General features: G+C 40.4%; 2 protein-coding genes across 12 annotated transcripts in view; both read right to left on the bottom strand.

Annotated features, from left to right (window-relative positions):
* CDC14B (cell division cycle 14B) overlaps positions 1-9,950 on the bottom strand; it is a 55,360-nt gene extending 45,410 nt beyond the window's left edge. For 7 of the 11 annotated variants that reach the window (XR_015696704.1, XR_015696703.1, XR_001312651.2 and 4 more), the window contains exon 1: positions 9,591-9,947. Coding sequence is in view for 6 of the 11 variants with exons in the window: in XM_014051644.2 (XP_013907119.1) it covers positions 9,591-9,768 (178 nt within the window). In the remaining 5 variants the exon portion in view is untranslated. Of the gene's footprint in view, positions 1-9,590 lie in introns of all 11 variants that reach the window. The other 4 variants (XR_015696706.1, XR_015696705.1, XM_087715912.1 and 1 more) reach the window with 2 other exon arrangements.
* Positions 9,951-14,900: 4,950 nt separating this feature from the next.
* Positions 14,901-20,743, bottom strand: PRXL2C (peroxiredoxin like 2C). The gene is made up of 6 exons (XM_087715909.1): positions 20,494-20,743; positions 19,663-19,731; positions 17,730-17,783; positions 17,224-17,329; positions 16,504-16,635; positions 14,901-15,098 (listed from the first exon to the last, which is right to left on the bottom strand). Exons 1-6 carry the CDS (start codon positions 20,665-20,667, stop codon positions 14,971-14,973), a joined length of 663 nt encoding a protein of 220 aa, XP_087572035.1. The 5' UTR covers positions 20,668-20,743; the 3' UTR covers positions 14,901-14,970.
* Between the last annotated feature and the right edge of the window lie 691 nt (positions 20,744-21,434).

The following is a 21,434-nucleotide window of genomic DNA, read 5'->3' as shown; positions in this document are numbered from 1 at the left end:
GGCTGTCGCAGCCTAAAACAGAGCTCGGGAGCCCGTTTTCACTGGCAGAGCGCTTGGGCCACCACAGGCGTCCCAACATGTCACGTTGAGCTAGCCATGCCACCCTGGCCATGCCCACCACAGTCCCCCAAGATCAAACTTACAACCCTGATGCGGCCCTCAATACTTCACCATCATACATTCTGTAAAATATCTGGATCTCTGTTAAGGCCCAAGCCCAGAGATGACTCTGCAAAGTCCAATTGAGTTCACTCATTTATTTGTTTACATTTACCAATAATAGACAGACTCTTGTCAAACTAAAGCTACCTACTTAACCTTTTAACTTACTAGATGTAACCAAAGGGTTTACAAAGTGTTGCTATCCTGAATCCCCATCTTCTCCCAGTAGCTTGGGACTGCACAGTATCTTAATCTGGGCCTCTTTCTGAGAAAGTTGTGTGTTGCTAATACTTTCCCTCACTGTTCTTCCAGGTACACGTTCCATTATATCCCTTCTATAAATAGCCATGATTGCTTAGCCACACAGAGTATTCTCAAATACCAAATTGTTCCATGGAGAGATCATTCATATAGACATCAATATTAAATTTTGGATAAAACAAAAACAAAACCTTGGGTAGCTTTCTCTTTGGAATAACCAAAATCACCTCACTGGTTCCATCATCTTCAATGAATAATATAGTTCAAAAGAAATTGCAAAAAAACAAAACAAAACAAAAACAAAGTAGATTTGACTAAATTTGGAAAACTTATCAACAAAATCCAGAACATTTGTTGAGGCTTACTTACATGACAACTGATATATAACAATGGGCACATCAATGGAAGATAAGTATCAAATTTATTGTGAAAATGACATTAGAGAAAACTGGTACAAGACTCCTCCCCTCAATATATAGCTGCATTGCCAAGTGTCCAAATACATAATACAGTACTTACTAATGATATTGCACTTAATGGTAATGTCTTCAAGCTCAATAATTCTATGAGGTGATTCACCATAGAATAAAATACTTACTTTTCTTTTCTGAGAGCTGTTTTGCTACTAAATATTACTTAGCCTTATATTTCTAAAAAGTATAGAGAGTATATTAATTCTCTATATGATAACAACTGTTAGTTCTCTATATGATAACAGTAGTCAGGAAATATTTCATTTTTTAATAGAAATTATGCAAAATTAATTTAGAAGAATAGCAGACTAAGCCATCAATGTAAACAATGACTGTGGTTAAAAAACACAATATAGAATTTAATCTGGAAACTATTTATGGACTATAATTCTAAACATGGATTTATATTGCATCCAAAGTGTGGTTGTTTTCAAAGTCTGTTGTTAAAGCATTCATTTTAGTAAGGATAGGACTTAATTATAATAGAAATTTCTCTTATTTATTCTGATTGATGATTTTGATTATACCTTTGCTAATTAATGATTATTGATTTAATTTCAGTAACATTTAAAACTGATATTTTATCTTTATATGTAGTATTAACATAATGCTACTATAAAAATTCTTGTCAATTTTATATAGCCTTTAAATCAATTTTTTTATGTAATTCTTTTCTACCTGGTTGTATTTTTAAATGCCTGTTAAAATAAAATGGAAAATAAATAAGTATGGTAATGGCTTATGGTAGCTTTATTTATCAAGGTTGCTTATGCTAATTCAGAGAATAGGGAGATATAATAAAATGATATTGAAGCTATACATGTTTCTTAAATACTATACTTAATATCGCATTGTAATTCACATTACCTCTATGCCATTTTTAAGATAGCTTCTCTTTTGCATTTTTCCTGCTTTCTGTGTCTCCCGCTTTACAAATCTGCATAAGTAAACCACAAAGCTTCTGATTCAAACGTTCAGCTTCTCTGTCCATATAATAATAATAATAAAAAGAAGAATGCACGGATAATTGATGTGGCAATACCAGGGGATAATAATATAGAAGACAAAGAATGGGAGAAGATCACAAAGTATCAAGAACTGAAAATCAAAAAGATTATGGCATAAACTAACTGTGTTGGTCTAGTGGTTTTTTGCACATTTGTGCAAAATTTCCAACTGTCAATTACAAAAGGTGACAATGCTTGGATATATTATACCTCCCTAGGTTTTTGAGAAGAATTTGATGTGTATGAAGGTCAACACCAGCTAAAGAACTAGCTATTATTTCACATTCTTATATATAGAGAACAAGGGTAATAATAATTTATTAAATTTGTATGCAACTCTCAACGACTTACAACAATAATTTAATAAATAATAGTTTCTCAAAGCAAGTATTACTGAATTTGGGTACACGGAGCATATATTGTATACATATTACAGTACATATGATGTTGATGATCTGCCAATTTGTATTTATCACCATCTTTCTGAAAATAGTTTATATATTCTTGCGAGCAGCTGTTGATGGTGAATATTTCTGTGGCACCATGACTGATATAATACTGCACTACTAAAATATTGAATTCCTGCACTGAAACTCCAGACTAATCCAGATGAAGAGTTGTTCTGTCAAAGCAGTCCTTCAGAATGTATTATTTAATCTTTTATAGGACAGATTTGCCAAGTACATTTCAATACACACACACACACACACTCAAATGCACTACAATTCTCTTCTGTCTAGTATCTTTACAGAGGTAGTGACTACTATGCCATTTATATGAATAGATAAGCTTATCAAAACAGGTTACATTCTGAAAATTGTGTGTTCGCACTGAACCCCCGCAGGACCTTTTGACCAACAAATTTGCAGAAGAAGAGAGGGGCTATAAGACACTCCCCCATATATTCCATCTGAATTATAATTGGTCCCTAGCCACTTTAACTCTGAACATCAAGAGCCAATTTGGCCATCTGAACTCGCACTTTAAATTTTAATCAACTGCGCAACTATTTTAGTTTCTTTCTTTTCTTTCATCTTTCTCTTCTTTCTTTGTATGGGATATGCATGAGATACGTATGAGATGAATGAATGTCCCACTTTTTATTATTATATTGTTGTAAATTTTTGTGTTTTAACTCTTACGTGGGGACTGTTTGGGGGAGTGCATGGGTATGTATGATTCGGAGGACCTGCCGGGAGATGCGGGGGCCATGGGGGTGGTTGAGGGGACCAGAGACACGGGAGAGGGTCGGGGTATTACGGTCGTAACAGGGAGGGGCAGATACGGCGGGGACTTTAGGGCAGGCCATTACCGGGGAAGGAGGGTTCGCTACATTACAGAGATCCCTCCTTCCGGCCCTATGAGTCCCACTCCGAGACCAGATGGCGCAAGTAATCAGGACCCTGGACTCAGGCTGCTGTCGCTAAATGCCAGGTCTGTGGTACATAAAGCTCCTCTCGTCCGGGACTTAATTGTAGACGAGAGGGCAGACCTGGCATGTATTACTGAAACCTGGCTGGTCCCAGAGGGAGGAGTCCCCCTTGTAGAGCTGTGCCCAGAAGGATTTCAGGTGCTGCACCAGCCGAGAGCCCAGGGAAGGGGTGGGGGTGTGGCCGTTGTTATCCGGGAGTCGTTAGTTCCTCGTAGGGTCCCTGCTCCGGAGCTTGTCGGGTGTGAGTCTCTGCTGATAAAGTTGGACCTCAAGGGTCAAGTGGGTCTGCTGTTAACGTACCTGCCTCCCAACAGCGTTGCAGCAGCCCTCCCCTCGCTCCTCGAGTCGGTAGCCGAGCTGGCAATTGAGTTCCCTAGGTTGATGGTCCTGGGGGACTTTAATTTGCCGTCGCTCGGTGAAAACTCTGATGGGGCGCAGGAGTTCATGGCTTCCATGACAGCCATGGGCTTGACCCAAGTAATTCGGGGCCCAACCCATTCGGCGGGTCACATGCTCGACCTCGTATTCCTCTCGGAGCAGTGGATTTGTGATCTTGGTCTGAGGGGTAACGACATCATACCCCTGTCGTGGTCAGACCATTGCCTACTGAGGCTCGACTTCCGGAGACCAAACCCCCACTGTAGGGAGGAGGAACCGACCAGGTGGTTCCGCCCCAGGCGACTTATGGAACCGTTAAGGTTCCAGACGGAGCTTGGGGTTATTCCTGATACTTTCGCCCACAGTCCGGTGGAGACTCTGGTTGCTGCTTGGCACTCGGCAGCATCGGAGGCCCTCGACCGGATTGCGCCACTACGGCCCCTCCGAGGCGGCGGATCCCGGAGACCTCCTTGGTTCACCGAGGAACTCCGGGAGATGAAGCGCCGGAGGAGATGCCTAGAGCACCGATGGAGGTCCGATAAGTCCGAATCGAACCGAGCAATGGTAACCACCAGCACCAAGGAATACACCAGGGCACTTAGGGCAGCGAAAAGATCTCACATAGCCACCTTGGTTGCGTCCGCTGAGTCTCGCCCAGCCGCCCTGTTTAAGATAACCCGCTCCCTACTAAATAAAAGGGAAGCGGGGGAACCCTTGCAGGGCAGAGCTGAGGATTATGCCCAATTCTTAGCGGACAAAATTGCTCGGTTTCGGTCGGACTTGGACTCCATCCACGCAGTTCCAGCCGTGGCACAAGAGGATCAAGTAGACCATCTCTGGGTTGAGTTTCAGGATGTTACCCCCCGGGGATGTGGACAAGGCCATGAGGGCTGTAGGTGCCTCCACCTGCGTACTGTACCCGTGTCCCTCATGGCTGGTCACTAACAGCAGTGAGGTGACACGAGGCTGGATCCAGGCGGTTGTTACCGCCTCTCTTCGGGAGGGGAACTTCCCCGCCGCACTGAAAGCGGCGGTGGTGAGACCCCTCCTAAAGAAGCCATCTCTGGATCCAGCTGTTCTTAATAACTATCGCCCAGTCTCCAACCTTCCCTTCCTTGGGAAGGTTGTTGAGAAGGTGGTGGCCTTCCAGCTCCAACGGTCCTTGGAGGAAGCAAACTATCTTGACCCCTTCCAGTCAGGCTTCAGACCCGGTTACAGCACAGAAACCGCTTTGGTCGCATTGACCGATGATCTCTGGAGAGCCAGAGATGGAGGACATTCCTCCATCCTGGTCCTCCTTGACCTCTCAGCGGCTTTCGATACCATCGACCATGGTATCCTTCTGCGACGACTGCGGGAGGTGGGAGTGGGAGGCACCGTGTTGTGGTGGTTCTCCTCCTACCTCTCGGACAGGTCGCAGTCGGTGTTAGTGGGGGGGCAGAGATCGTCCCCTAGGCCCCTAACATATGGGGTGCCTCAGGGCTCAGTCTTATCCCCCCTACTATTCAACATCTACATGAAACCGCTGGGAGAGATCATCCGCAGGCACGGGATAAGATACCATCAATATGCGGACGATACCCAGTTGTATCTGTCCGCCCCGTGCCAACTCAATGAAGCGGCAGACGTGATGAACCGAGGCCTTGAGGCCGTTATGGACTGGATGAGGGTTAACAAGCTTGTACTCAACCCAGAAAAGACCGAGTGGCTGTTGTGCTTCCCTCCCAAAGATTCGACCAATATTCCATCACTCAGGCTGGGGGGTCAAATTTTATACCCCTCAGAGAGGGTTCGCAACTTGGGAGTCCTCCTGGATCCACAGCTAACGTTTGACCACCACCTGACAGCTGTGACCAGGGGGGCATTCGCCCAGGTTCGCCTGGTGCGCCAGTTGCGACCCTACCTGAATCGGGAGGCTCTCACAACAGTCACTCGGGCCCTTGTGACCTCTAGGCTGGAATACTGCAATGTGCTCTACATGGGGCTGCCCTTGAAGAGCATCCGGCGACTTCAGCTAGTGCAGAACGCGGCCGTGCGAGTGATTGTGGGTGCACCTCGGTTCACCCACATAACACCTATCCTCCGCGAGCTGCGCTGGTTACCTGTCGATCTCCGGATGCGCTTCAAGGTGCTATTAGTCACCCATAAAGCCCTGCATGGTAGTGGATCTGGGTACTTGAGAGACCGCCTTCTGCCAATTACCTCCCTGCGACCAATTCGATCTCATAGATTGGGCCTCCTCCGTATTCCATCGGCCAGCCAGTGCCAGCTGGCAACTACAAGGAGGAGGGCCTTCTCAGTAGTAGCCCCGACCCTTTGGAACGAGCTCCCCGTGGAGATTCGTACCCTCACCACCGTCCAGGCCTTCCGCACAGCCCTTAAGAACTGGCTAGCCCGTCAGGCCTGGGGACAAGGATAGTCGCCTCTCCCGAATGATGAATGAATGTTGCTTATTATTTTTATTATATGTGTCTACGTCATTGTTTGTATTCCCCCCTTCCTGATTTTATGTGAGCCGCCCTGAGTCCCCTCAGGGAAAAGGGCGGCCTACAAATGTTAATAAACATTCCAAACATTCCAACATTCCAAAATACACTATTTTTCTCTAAGAATTATTTTAAAGCAATTATAAATCTTTTAGTATAAATATCGATGGTGAAGCTGCATGTCACTAAAAGTTTTTAAATCTGAACAGAGGTTTTTCAACCATAATATAGAAGAAAAAGCAACAGTCAAACATGTCTTTTTAAAAATTAAGGGCTTGTAAAGAACTAGCCATTGAGATACTTGAGAAATACTCAAGTATTTCTGGAATGAAATGGCTGCTTCACACATTGAAGTAAACCATAATTATAGTTTGATTTGGGGTTAAATGAGAAAAGAACGTAACTGCTGACACTGATGTGTGAGCCCAGCCAATGCAGCCTTTGCCCAATAAATTAAGAGGCAACACTGTTATGATGCAACTGTTTTATTTTCCACTGCGAGAGCTTGGAACTTAAGAGGTTTTACAATAGATCTGATTTGACTGTGAATACAAGTCTTGTTTTACTTAACACATAGTAAATAATAAGGTCGATATATTTTTCAATTATATTACTAAAATCATGATGGCATGCTACACAATGAGGAAGCTGTTGCATGACTATGGGAAAAAAACATAATTCCTATTAACAACCAATACATGAAGCTGGTATGTGGACCAGAATTACAATACATGCAAGTTTTAAGAACTTTGGAAAAGAAAAACAAGACTAAAATATAGTTAGGGTTTTGCTAGTTGCCTTCTTTATTTTATTAGCTGTAATATAGCTGTTGAATTTCAATACAATATTCATAATACATATTTCCCTTTATATTATTGCCAGTTATAATTCCTTTTTATTTTATTAAAAGTTAAAGATTAATTGTTAAAGACTGATTTCAAGGAGGCAAGGGTACCGTAAATGTCATAAAATCCCACAAGAAAAAATAATGTTTTCTTGAGTATTTTTTTTTCCTGTTCAAGTGTAATAATCTAGTCTGGACTACTTTTCTGTATACATAATGCTTTTTAAGTCAAGATTCAGAGCAATACTGAATTTACTATTGTGCCCTGGTCCGATAAATGCAGGCAACTTGAACTGCTGGTTTAAATAATTTAAAGTACCAAGAAAAATGAACCAAATAATTTATGTCAGACAATTTTGTACATTTTCTAACAAATAGTGATCGTAATTGAAAGCATACCAAGTTATAGAGTTTATGCATAATTCAAAACCTCCAGCTATGTAGTTTACAGAACTCTGCAACAAGGAACAAGGAAAATCAATTGCAAATTGGTTCTAGAAAGATAAAAAATAATGTACTCAAAACTTAACTTTGGTGACAGTATAGCAGTAAAACAGGCAGATTAATTCTCTTGGGAAGTAAGGCTATATAAATTTCAGGCTTGTCTTTCTTTTGAGTAAACATATCAGAAGGAAGTTGATTGACTTGAAAACTGAAACCAAAATCAGTCTTTCAGTTAAAGAGCCATAATCATCCTGTAAGGGAATCTGGCCATAATGGTCACCATTTCCCTGGAGTAAAACCCAGACAATCACATAGAAACCAGTTATTAAACATAGTTGTCTCCTTATTTTTTCAGCAGCTTTAAGTCCATTTAACCATTCATAACAACCTGGATATTTTTTGTCTTTTAGAAGGGCTTGAGATCTAGTAAAGGGGCAGTCGCTGAAAGAGAAACTTCAGGTAACAAAAAGCCCTTTTTGTCAGATGAACTACCTTCATTTAAGAGTATAGGCCTACAATGTTTAAAACTTTTCACTTGAGGCCTACTCTGCCTTTTGGTTCACCTTCTTGGACAAAAGGGATCATGCTAGTAGTGGCCCCAAATGAAAGGTAGTCTAGAGCTCCCCAACATAAACTCCCATTGTTACAATTGTAACACATAGACAGCAGACACCCACTGTAGGTTTTAATTTTAATGATCTGAATAGTCAAAACTGTTTTCATTCAGGTGGGGTTGTTGGTTTTTTTTTGGTCCCAATCCACATAATAGATTGGAAATCATTATGGTATCTAGTCACCTCATGTCTTTCACAGAAATGCTATTGTATTGCTGTCTCTCCTCTCCCCCCCCCCCCCCAAATCCCTGGAGATCTCCTCAGGCTAAATGAATGTTCTGAAATCATCACTAATCAACATAACATCGTTTTCAGGAAATTGCCTCTGGACATCTCTTTTCTTGTCTCAATAGAGATAAAACCCCATGCAAATGCTTGAGGAAAAAGAACAGGACAGATCAAGTGGAAGCCATAAGGAGGTCTGGCAAAATTTCATCCTGTTCCTTTCCCATCTCTCCCCCCTCTCCCCAACCCCATTTTTAAAAAGTTTAACAGGAAAATAATTTTGCAGTTAGATTTAATTGTTAAATATTTAATATTAATAATTAAAATTAATTGCATTTCATAGATTGTACATCCATTTTATGTAGGACACAAAATATTTGATAATATGCGGGCTACAAAATATGTATTAAAATTCAAATGCAAAGAAGAGAAAGAGAAGGAAGCTACTAAAGTTGCCTATTTATAAGTCCAAGCAGTGGTACAATGCTTTCCATCATATTTTCCATCATATTTTTAACACAACTCAACAATAAAACACAACAATGGAACCACTGGCAAAACAAATTAGATGTACTTTTTATCCATTATTTTTAATGCCAAAACAGTACTGAATCATAAAGGATTTTTGCAAAACAGGAGCCAGGAAAACAGATCCATTAAGCAAAAAAATAAAAAGTATTGTTTCCCTCTATAATCGTATACCAATCCTGCAGAAGCTAGCAGAAGAAAAAGTGAAAGCAGTGCTCATCTTTTTCAAACTGCATCTTCACGCCTGAAGCATTTAAGTTATTTTCCAAGGTTTGACCTGCAATTTGGATAAGATACGATCTGAATATTACGGTAACCTTATGTTTTCCTCAATTACAGCATTTCCCCCCCAGAGGGACAGCCACGGAGATTGGAAACCTTCTCTCAAAAATATATTCGAAATACATACAAATGGATATTCACCCCAAAAACTGGGAGACACCTCAAACCAGAAAGGTATCCAGACGCTCCTGCCCGTTTATGGATCGCCCCCGACCCCCAAGCACTGCAAACCACCACCAAAGCCCCACATCGGGGCAACCAAGAAGCACTTCTGGAAAGTAACTCCACGGGAGTTGTTTACTACAATTAGGCTCGGGAAGGGCCCCCGAACCCCACACTTCCCGAGACCCAGAAGTCGTCCGCCTGCAGAAACGCCCGTACGAACCGCCCCGCTAGTTGGGGGGTTAAATCGCCAAGATTCCCCGCAGCGCCCCTTCCTTCTGCCGTTCCTCACCGGAGATTTGTAGGCAGATATCGCGCCGGGGATTCCGAGGGGACTGCTCCTCTGCTTCGCCCAAGATCGGCAGGGTGGCGGAGCTCCGAGTTTTCTTGAATGCCGGCGGTGCCGTCGCCGGCAGAGTAGCCGGGGCCGAGTGTCTTCGGCTCCCCACCCCCGAGGTCTTCCGCTTCATGGCGGCGGTGGTAGCGGAGGAGACGGCGGCGGCGGCTGCAGGGCACCCGGGTTCATCCCGGGCGCCTCGCCCCCAGTAGGGGTATAAGCAGCCCAACGGGAGCCAACGCAGGAGGAGGGGCAGCAGGACCAGCAGGAGGAAGCGGAGGGAAGGCAACTGCGGCCGCTTTCTGAAGCGCCGCCCCCTCCCCCCCCAGCTGCTCCCAACCTGCCACTTGCCGCCACGGCTCCCGCTCTCAGCCAGCGCTCCCTCTTCGGCCTCCCCTCACGCTCGCTCCTCATTGGGCCGGGCCAGTGTGAGGTCACAATCGCAGAGCCTCTGACAGAGTGATGTCATAGCGATACACCTGAGCACCTCCGTCACAAAGGCGAACTAGTCCTGCGCCGCGGCTCTATTCTTCTCCCCCAAAAACAAAATTGCAAAAAGAACCACTTGAATTTATCCGGGCGTTGCAACCTCCCGTCCCATCCCCGCCTGACACATCTTCCGTTGTGAGCGGTTGGCCCCACGTCTCAAATAAAACTTCAGAGGAAACATTTGAATATTTTTACTTTCCGTGGCTTCAAGTTTATCATTTCTAAAGTGATAAAATATATTGAGCCTTTGTAATAACATACCATGCAAAAAGTTTAACGTGGTATAGAGGAGGCAGAGTCAATATTTTATTTTTGCACGTCAGGAAAGCCCCAATTCACTAGATGAGTCTCTTTCACGTGGTAGCAGACACTATATTAAAAGTGACTTCTATAGAAGAACTAGGATTGTAGGTTTATTTTATGCATGTTACTTAGCAGGAATTAGCATGGAACTGATGATTTCCATGGAATGGTTGAATTCCATGGCTATCACAAGAGGAGAGCCTTAGTGGTTTATATCTTGATTCCTGGCATGCTTGTACTGAATAGTTAAAATAAGCTTTACTGTGAATTTCTTGGTTTTAATTTATTAAATTGCTTTAAATTTTGCAGATAGGCAGAGAACCAGGTTGGCAATTGAAAACTGATTAAAAACCAACATCATAATAAATTGAGTAGTAATAATAAGATACATGCATACGTATCCATGTTTGTTCAATCTCAAATACATTAGCCTTTATGAATTCTCACTGAAAACAATTCCAGCAGTTGTTGTTTGAAAAATTCTGCCTGTCCAATAAAACTAGAGGGAAAATTTGAATAATTCTAGTTTCCCTTGCTTGAAGATACACTTGGCTGATGACTACACAGATGTGTGGAAAGAGCAATTATAAAAGTACAGCATGAGGCAAACTGTTTTTGGACACACCTCATAATTTGCATGGAGTTTTTGCATAGTGCATCTATAAAATGTTACCAGCTGTTCTCTTTATTCTCAATTTTCCTGCCTGTTTTGGGGGTATGTCGAAATATTCATACATTGCAGCTACTGTACTTACTGTTGTGATTTCCCTTTGGGGGAAGTGTGCCATCTGCTGGATATTCACATTCTCACATTTCAAAGGCCATTTTTAATCTCTTATGTCCATTACAAATTTTCATGGGCAAAGAAAGTCAGGATGGTTAAGTCCTTAGAAAAGTAGTCATTTCTAGTGTCACGCCACAAACAAGATTCTTCAAAAGACAGATTTTGTTCCACCAACTTATTTATAGGTGAATTAGGGAATTTTGAACTATATTTTGTGGAATCTTAGGATTCCAAAAATATTTGATAGGGTTTTGTCAGGGATGAAGACGAAAAACACTCACTTTAATACAATTTTCTATAATTAAAACTTTACGACCTGAATTGAGATTCCAGGATTATTATTTTTTTAAAAAAAAAACAGGTTCTCTGGCCTAAATTTTTTTGAAAACTCTCTGGTTAATTTATTCAACAGAAAACCAAAAAGGAATCATACTGAATTGTCAAGTTAACATTTCTTGCAATATAATTCAGTGTATATACCATAATAATATAGTGATATCATGACATCACTGCAACAATTTGTTGATGTTGTCACACAGGAAATGAAAATCCAAAATTGCAAGGACAGAATTACACTGGGAAAATGGAAGGTAAGAAGTGCAAACATGGAAAAGCTCAACCCAGTGAAAGATTAAATGAAATATCACAAATGGACATCTTAGACATCAGTGAAGTCAGATGGATTAATCATATGATAAGAATTTATCATTGTATCAACACAATGTTAAAGAAATGATAAAAGAATAGACAAAAATTGCTGATATGGAGAAAGAGACTGAAACTTTAAAGATATATATGTTGATGTGCCATTGACAGAAAATGACTGATCAGTGATAAAAATATTTGTTCTGAATGTGAGTACATATTAAATGTTTCAGCGTATATTTTGGGAATATAGATCAAACCTTTATTTGTAATGCTCAAACATCAGACAAAAGCTAATATGCTGGAGTGGTTACAGAACTGAACCAGAATCTGGGAAATGCATCTTCAACCATGAAAGTCATTGTGTCTCAGCCCAATCTATTACATAGGGTTATGATTGGGAAAATATAAAGCAGAATATAAATCCAAGAAATAAATACACTATCAAGCCTTGTGGAAATGAACTTTTAGGTAGAGTATTTGAGGACCTTCTCAGTTGCAGCTCCGACGCTATGGAACAATCTCCCCGTGGAGATCCGCACCCTCACCACCGTCCAGGCCTTCCGCACAGCTCTCAAGATCTGGCTATCCCGTCAGGCCTGGGGATAAGACTTTACTCTCGCCCCTCCCGAATGTTGAATGAATGTTGTGTTTTTACCGCTAATTATTTTTACTCACATTTCTTTTTGTGTTTTGTCCTGCACTCCCCTCCCCTATTATTGTAAGCCGCCCTGAGTCCCCTCAGGGAAAAGGGCGGCCTATAAATGTTTAATAAAACTAAAACTAAAACTAAACTATGTGGAATAATCGTATTGTAAACCATAGATCAAATTAACCCATAATTTACTGTTGGGTAAACCCCCAACATTTTTAAAATGTTTATAAAACTGACCATGTCTCTTACATTTACTACTCATAAAGGCTACATTACATAAATTATATAAAATACATTGCCAGAAAAAATAGGCTAAAAGTCCTCTGTAAAATGTGTTTATTGCTAGTTTTTTGAGGAGAGAGGGGAGAGGATTACAATATAAGAAATATTTTTTAAATAAAATGTTATATCTGGCTAAAGTAGTTGGCAGGTATGAAAACTGCTAGTTATATAATCTGTTTTGTCTTAACAATGATTATGTTCCAATTCTGCATTGATTTTTAGATAGTTGCCAATGTCATGCTAAATAAAACAGTAAATCCACATATTATATTCATTTTGCGTTTTCAGTTTTGCAGTTTTTCTTTATGTCTTCATAAATAATCTTAAAACATCAAAGCTGGAGAATCTCTCATTCACTATAATTTTTCATAACAGTTTTAACCAATATTTCTCAACTAGAACGCCTGGTGGCACCAAGAGCATTATAAGTAGTCCTCAGCTTACAACCACAATTGAACACAACATTTCAGTTGTTAAGCAATGCAGTTGTTAAGTGAGTCACATTCCACTTTATGCCCTTTTTACTATAGTTGTCAAGCAAACATAGCATTGTTAAGTGAATCAGAGGTTTTTTTTAGGGAATCTGGCTTTCCCCATTGACTTTGCTTGTTGGAAGCTAGCTGGGAAAGTTACAAATGGTGATCACATGACCTGGGAACAATGCAAATGTCATAAATACATGTCAGTTGCCAAGTGCCTAAATTTTGATCATGCGATCATGGGGATGGCATTTAATTTCATTGTACGAGATGCAATGACAATAAAGTAAACTAATGCTGCAACAGTTGTGTGAAAACTTGTCATGTCACTTTTTTAATGCATTTGTAATTTTGAATGGTTACTAAACAAATGGTTGTAAATCAAGGACTACCTGTATTGTTGCTGAGGACTTCTGGTTAACTGTATAGCTAACAAGACTTGCATGATTATAATTTTGCCACCTCTGCATTATATAATTGATCTTTCCTTCTCTGAACTCTTGGGATCAAAGTGAGCAAAAGTGTGAAAACTATAATCTGAAACCCATTAGTTGGGTGTAACACTGATTATTCTTGTTGCATGCACCTTAACAAAATACTGCAGAAAACACTGCAGATAACTTTTAATTCAAGATTAGTGGGGTGTCAGTCAGTAGTCTACCATGAAATTAATTCTGTAAACACTTTTTTCTCAGTCTCTAGTTTACAGATTTCAGAACAACTTTCACGCCAATTTGGTTTCTAAGAAAGCAATTATAGACAATTAAAGTTTGCATTTTTGTTTTGATCTGAGGTCTTGTTTTAATTAAACACTGAAGAGGCAAAAGGACATTAATTGTTACCCATACGTTTCAATCATTAACATAAAAAAGTTAATTTCTAAGTGGAATAGTTTGAAATAAACTCATAGACTCTATAAAATAATTACATTTGCTCAGCAAGTTTAATGACTTTTTTGTTGTTATTCATATATATATATAGTTACAACCCCCGGTATGCCCAAATATGGGAGGAAGATTACTACTTCCATTCTCTGTCCTTCGGCTTGTCACAAGAGACCATCCAGACAGAAACCCAATATTTTTACTGTTGCCTTTGTTACATTTGTGTATTTGTGCTGTCCTATATTTATTTATCAGCACAAATACATACATACATACATACATACATACATACATACATACATACATACATACATATATTTACAACCCCCGGTATGCCCAAATATGGGAGGAAGATCACTACTTCCATTCTTTATTTATTTATCAGCACAAAATTGTCTTGGCAATGTTTTGGCGAGGTCCCACTCACCATCTTCAGGCTGGTGTTTTTGGCTTTGTGCTTATGCAAGTAAAGCGTGGTCGGAGCTGCCGTCTTTCTATAAATCTTGGTGGGGGTGTGTGGAGTGCTGGCTCTATTCCTGTAAGTGGATTGATTGGCTGTGTAGTTGCATCCTGATTGGATGTATGTATGTATGTATGTATGTATGTATGTATGTATATATATATACATACATATATATATGTATATATATACATATATATATGTATATATATACATATATATATATATATGTATATATATATATGTACATACATACATACATACATACATACATACATACACACACACACACACACACACACACACACAAACATACAAAACCTGTCTTGGCAGGTGTATTTTTCTTCTAAAAATTCATATATCAATAATCGGACATCTGTAGGTAAAATCTAGTGTTTCAACTCCAGCAAGCTGCAAAATATTATTAATGGGGATATGGTCCAACCTGTTTTGGTCAAGGTGTGCAAAGTGAATCTCATCACCTGGAACAAATGGGAAACAAATAATATTAACACTTTCATCTCCACAAAACATAGGTTCAGCAGCAGCATCATGTTATCTAGCCAGATAGTCCTCAACTTGCAACCATAACGTTCCAAGTTCCAAAGCACTAAAAAAGTGACATGATCAGTTTTCACATTTACAACCACTGCAGCGTTCCCATGGTCTTGTGATCAAAATTTGGGCACTTGGCAATTCACATGTACTTATGAAAGTTGTACTGTCCTGAGGTCAAGTAACCTTGTAACCTTTCCAGCTGGTTTCCAACAAGCAAAATGAAAAATAAAAAATAGAGGAAACAGCACTGCTGTGATTTGCTTAACAAGTGTGCCAAAAAGGTCGCAAAATGGAGTCTGACTCACTTAACAATTGCCTTGTTTATCAATGAAAATTTTGGACTCAAGTATAGTTGTACATTGAGGACTACCTGTATATTTTCCCTGAGCACTGCATCTGGACAATATACCCTTTTCATCAAGAAATCCTATTGTTATGCTTGGGAATAAGGATAGAAAGAAGCTGTTGCTACATCAGTATAAAGATCATTGTATTGGTTGTGATAAAAACTTTTTTAAAAAAGTAAAACTGTCAAATAGAGCTTTTCATCTGGTAACTGGAGATAGGTAATCCTCTTGTGTGTGTGTGTGTGCATAGACACACATATATGCACAGAGAGAGACAAAAATAGAGAGAGATTATTTGCCACTGTCTTCATCTGGGTTCCTCCCCACCTCCCAATTTCCCTTTATAGCCTACAGGCCAAGAGGTTCCCAGTAGTCTCCTACTAGTACTAACTAGATCATAGTCTGTTTAGATTTTTAAGATCAGCAAGATCATTTACGTTCTGTCACCTATTTGGCCATTGACCTAGAATGAAAATAGAAAATCTGATGGATGAAAATTCATCGGTCAAGTCAGGAAGAGGACTGTGTCCATTTGCCATGCAAACCCAGGAGAAAGCAATTTATATTTATTGGTGGTAGAGGCCTACCACCACCACAAACGTCCCTGCATTACAAATGTGTTTGTGCCAATATAACCAGCTTCTTTCTGTAACAATTCATTAGGGTAAGAAGGGGCAGAATCTGGGGGTGGACTGAAGAGTCTTTATATTCTCACAAGTGATCCAAGTCCAGCATCTCCTTAAATTCCATTAACTAGCACCAATTTAGTGCTGATGATTAGTTAACTAAATTCTTGTGTATAGATTTGAGCAATAAATCTTCTTAACTGGAACTTAATATGTGGTCCCAATTCTCCACACATGACACGTCTTATACATGGCATCATCAACATTTTATCAGGATTTAAACTTAGAGGCTCATGCTTCGATGACTATAAAATAGATTGCCTAGCCAACAAAAAGCTCTACATTTATTACTTTACCTGGTCCTAAAATGAAAGTGCCTCCCTGCTGAGCTGGATCACCCTGAAAATCAAATGCAGGGCTCGTCATTGCTCTCCACATGCTTTTAATGCTTCCTGATAGCAAACTGGATTTAACATGAGGGCTGTGCACTGCAAAAGATAGCAGAAGAGGAAGGTTATTTGGCAAAAAGCATACATTAGCTCTATTGTCATTATGAATACATTAGGCTATAATCCTCTGGGCAGTTACTACCAACCAATTCCAGGAAGATCAGAACTAAGTTCAAAGGAAAGAAATGTGCTTTAGATCAGTGGCCTGCAACCTTTTGGACACTAGGGACCAGTTCTGTGAAGAGATGCAGACCAGAGGGGGTATAGTTTTGTGTGCTGCCTGCATTCTGCGGATTGGACTTCGCTTGTTTGTGTGGCCCGATTTCTGTCATGCCATGGCCCGAACTTCCAGAATTTCCCAGTTAACTTTGCTAAAGGCCAGACTAGACAACTACCTGACAGAGATGCTTTCATTTGGATTCCTGCACTGAGCAGGAGGTTTTACAATGGCCAAAATGGCCCCTCCAATTTTATAATCAAATGAGGTCTTAATGGTATTCCTGATTTTGTATGTACATAAAACAAAGTACAGTACTTTGTACACTGAAAGTACAGTTTCAGTTTACATAACATTAGGTAAAGATATATTAGCAGTTTTTGATACTGAAAGTCAGTAGCACAACCCACCTGCTGAGCTGGAGGATTCTCCTCTTTTCATACCAAGAATTTTATAAATTTCTCTTCGTGGATCTACATATATTTCATGAGGGTAACCTGTCAGATTACAGAACGGCTGCAAGCAATATATATTAGGTATCAATGTAATACACAATGCAGTTCTATTTTTGAAAGCAAATGGTGCAATCCTGTCAGCCTTGCCTTTAATTAAGTCCCATTACACTAAGTGAAATTTTCTTCCAATTAAATGTATTTAATCTAGGCTTTGGCAGCTCTAAGCAAACATGATGGAAGTAACCCCTCCTAAAAAGAAGGGGGATAATTTCCAGGAACTTGGAAAGAAGCCTTCAAAGCAGATTTAGTGTCCATTTAATTTAAGCAGTCTTATTTATATCGGGATATATATGTGTGAATGTGTTTATGGGTGGACAAGCTTAGGGATGCAAACACTGAAACAAAAGAGCTGCATTTATAACCCCCTCAGCAGAATAAACTGGATTTTCAGTTACACTTACCCGAATGTGATGATGTGCTGATTGCCCAATAATCACAAGTCTAACATTTGCATCCTAAAGCAAAAAAATCCGAAAAAAAATATTGATCTTAAAATTGCGAACCAATACTTCACAACCCAATCTTTGGGTCAAACTAAAAATGAGATTTGTGTAAACCTTTGAAGCAATTCTTACTTTAACAAAGGCTTGGCCTTTTTTTAAAGCAACTTCATAAAATGTCATGGCCTCTACTTTTAAATAACCAGGCGGAGCAGCTGTATCACTTAGCTACAGGAAATGAGCTCCTGTACATATCTAGCAGCCCTTTTCCCACTGAGAAAAGGTGCACCTTTTAACAAAGATGCACCTTTTAACAAAAAGCAATTAGTCTATGCCCTGAAACAGAGGGAACATCAAGTTACTTTCTCAGTATGAAGCATTCTATTTTATGCAGCAATACCAGAAACCTGGACTCCATAGCAGCTGAGGCATCATGTAATTAAAGACCTAGTGCTTGCATTGCATAATATATTAAGCTAAATTTGGGTAGAATATTTGTTTTGGCATAGCAGAGTATATGAATTTAGCTCCTGTGGTTATTTGATAATTCAATGGATTGTGCAAACCTAGACAGGTTAACTCAGGTTAACCCAATAGCCTGTCAGGATTGAGACCAGCCTAATATTAATGGTCTTCTAGGAATTTACTATAAATTTCCATTAGTGGAGATAGTGATCTAAAAGTGTTTATAGTAGCATATCTGAGTTAATTATATAATATTACTGATTACACTACTAATACTTTAGAATAGTTATTTGAATATTAACCATTTAGTGATAACTAAATCAACATTCCCATGATATAATCACAGTGAGTCATTGTTTGCTGGTGGCAGAGGCTGTAAAAATTTGAGATAGTATTAACAACTTTTTCTACTAGCTCCTTAGAAAGTGAATATAGCCCTCTGCAGTGTTCATTCTGCCACTTCTGCATTATCTCCTTGTTGAAAAGCAACCTGTTGCAAAAAGCATTAAATTAGAACTAGGACTAAGATACTAAGGGGATCTTAGCTTTCTTTGTTCAAAGGAATTCTTAGAGGCTTATCAGGGAATTTAAAATCATCATCACTGTAAATAATAGGAATGGCTAAGCAATGTTCCCAAATATGTAACACGTTAGAATATCTGAAAGGCCTGGAATTTAATTGTTACCTAATATCTCAAAATATCTCAAAACCAACTGGCAAAACTGAAATGTCCTTATTCCATCGTTTATTTAACCACCAAGGCACAGCAATTTTCAAAACCTTCTGAGATACCTATGGGAAAATCCAATCTTTAAATCCTCTACTGCAGAATTGTCAAACTCCCGGCCTATAGTGGTTTCCAAATTATTTAGGCCCTTAGCAAAGTGTGCTGTAAACTGATCAGGAACCAATGTAACTGTAAGTATGTTTCATTTACCTGATTTCGAAGTCTATGCAGTCTTCAAAGGGCTATATATATTTCAAAATCTACTGGGGTTTAGTGACCTCAAAGGTCTACAATCTTCAGATAGGCAATTATGATTCTTTAAGGAGAGATTAGCTGTATCCTGAACTTCATCTTGAGAGCAGATGAAGTTTCCATAGTGGATGATTAAAGCACACATCAAAGGATTTTCTCCAAATCTGTATAACCTGACAATAATTACTTCTATAGTACTCTGTATTAATCAACATCCAACATCTTAAAATTATACAGTATTTCAAAGGTTGATGATCTTGACCATGCACTTTTAAGATTAAAATATAGCTGCATTTTCTTGGGAGTCAACATCAATAAACATCCCAGGTACTGGTAATCAAAACACACATAACACATATATGAAAACAACTTCACACCATGTAATTTTAGGGAGACTTCAAACTTCTGTGTTAGTAACCATATTATATATAACTTTTGCTTGCACTTACTTGCAAAAATTTCTTGGGAATTTTGCCCAGATCCTCCACATATTCTTTACAGATATAGCACAAAAAATGCTGGGGGTGGGGGGGTGGGAGAGAAACAATGGGTGTCAGATCATACATTTGCAAGATAACCTGTTTATTGAAGTCCATTTTATTTGTTCCTGTGCATTGAATTCATAAAAATCAGAATCACAGAGCAATAAATAAATGTTCTACAACATTCAGGCACAGTGCTGATCCAGTTTACAAACTTTCCTGTCTAAATTGCAAAGAGGGTCTTTACAGAACATCCTAAACCACAAACTACGGTGGCCGGTTCACACAACAGGCACAGCCTTGGTGTGATTGCTTTGCTTCTACCTTCGTGTGAACCATTCCTGAAATAAGTTTAATTTTTATATTAAGTAATTTAGCATTGGCTTGGGCATTTGGGATATACGTGTGATCCTAGGCTGCACATGCTTATTCGGGAGTAGGCCCCTAAAAAAGAAATCGGTCGAGGCTGCGGGAAGCCCCTTGCGCCCTGAGCGGAATCCCCCCCCCCACCCAATGTTTAGCCCAGCTCAATCTCCAAACAGCTACGCAGGATACCATCACCTTATGGTTACCATTTGCAGTGCTTGTCCGTCCGATCTCTCGGCTTGTCAATCATAACATTATTAAAGCTAACTTTTACTAATAGAAATCCAAAATGCCTGTTTACAAACCAAAGTTTGCCCATGCTATAACTTAACCAGGAACGCTTCAATCCACTTGGAGGCTGCAACTGCGATGTCAATCCCCAGCTGGTTTGTTACAACCAGGCCGGGGTGTGGTGGTGGGGAGCTCTCTCACCCGCAAGAAGATCACGATTGTCTTCTGTTCCTTGTAAAGAGTCCCGAAAGGGATCCTGTTCCCCACCGCGTCCTCCACCAAGCGCTCAGCTGCGAGTGGCAATTCCGCGGGGTCTTCCCGGGCGCGCTGCCAATCCGTTCGAGCGCCGATTTGCTCCGTGACCGGATCTGCCATGCTGCAACGCCCCAACCCAAACCGATCCCGACTAACGGAGCCAAAGAGGGATGTGCGGATTGCGAGGGAGGGGTTTTCTTTCCCACTGCGGGGTGAGCTCCTCCTCTAGTGGAAGCCGCAGAAACGCTTAAAGGAGGGAAGAGGTGAAAAACTGATTATTTGGAAGTTTCCTAGATGCCGGAAAAGCAGTCGGAGAAAGTCAGATCGGGTCTGACTATACTGCTCTTTCGAGCAGTGAGGCTTTATTGTTTAGAGCAGGGATAATCCAGCCTTGGTAACTTTAAGACTTCTGGACTTCAACTCCCAGAATTCCCTAGCCAGCAACAGGAATTCTGGGAGTTGGTTCAAAAATCTTAAACTTCTCAAGATTGGAACTTTAGGCTCTTCCATGTTGCCCTCATTTTCTCTTTTCTTTTCGGATCCCTTCCAGTGTTTTTCTTCTCGAACAACCATAGAAGCCGACAGGAGCGCTCTCAAGGAAGGCAGCTGTTTGTGCATATATCACATAGTCTCAGAATGATGATCCTAAATAGTGAAACAGTCCGCCTCCTGGAATCACGAGTGCTCCCTCCCTGGAGGTTTTCAAGAAAGAGCCGAGGTGGCGCAGTGGTTAAATGCAGCACTGCAGGCTACTTCAGCTGACAGCAGTTCTGCAGTTCGGCGGTTCAAATCTCACCGCCTCAAAGGTTGACTCAGCCTTCCATCCTTCCGAGGTGGGTAAAATGAGGACCCGGATTGTTGGGGGCAATATGCCGACTCTGTAAACC

The sequence above is a fragment of the Thamnophis sirtalis genome, unplaced genomic scaffold (assembly GCF_051295495.1).
Source record: "Thamnophis sirtalis isolate CommonGarterSnake01/CBP01778 unplaced genomic scaffold, rThaSir2_p1.2 scaffold_5, whole genome shotgun sequence".
NCBI lineage: Eukaryota > Metazoa > Chordata > Lepidosauria > Squamata > Natricidae > Thamnophis > Thamnophis sirtalis.
Note: the sequence above shows the minus strand (reverse complement) of the source record. Positions and strands in the feature narration are given on the sequence as shown.

Coding starts and splice junctions, on each gene's coding strand:
- PRXL2C (XM_087715909.1), bottom strand. CDS start 20,667: ATGGCAGATCCGGTCACGGAGCAAATCGGCGCTCGAACGGATTGGCAG. Junction 17,784..19,662: donor TTCCCAAGAAATTTTTGCAA/GTAAGTGCAAGC, acceptor TTTTTGCTTTAG/GATGCAAATGTTAGACTTGT. Junction 17,330..17,729: donor CAGCACATCATCACATTCGG/GTAAGTGTAACT, acceptor TATTGCTTGCAG/CCGTTCTGTAATCTGACAGG.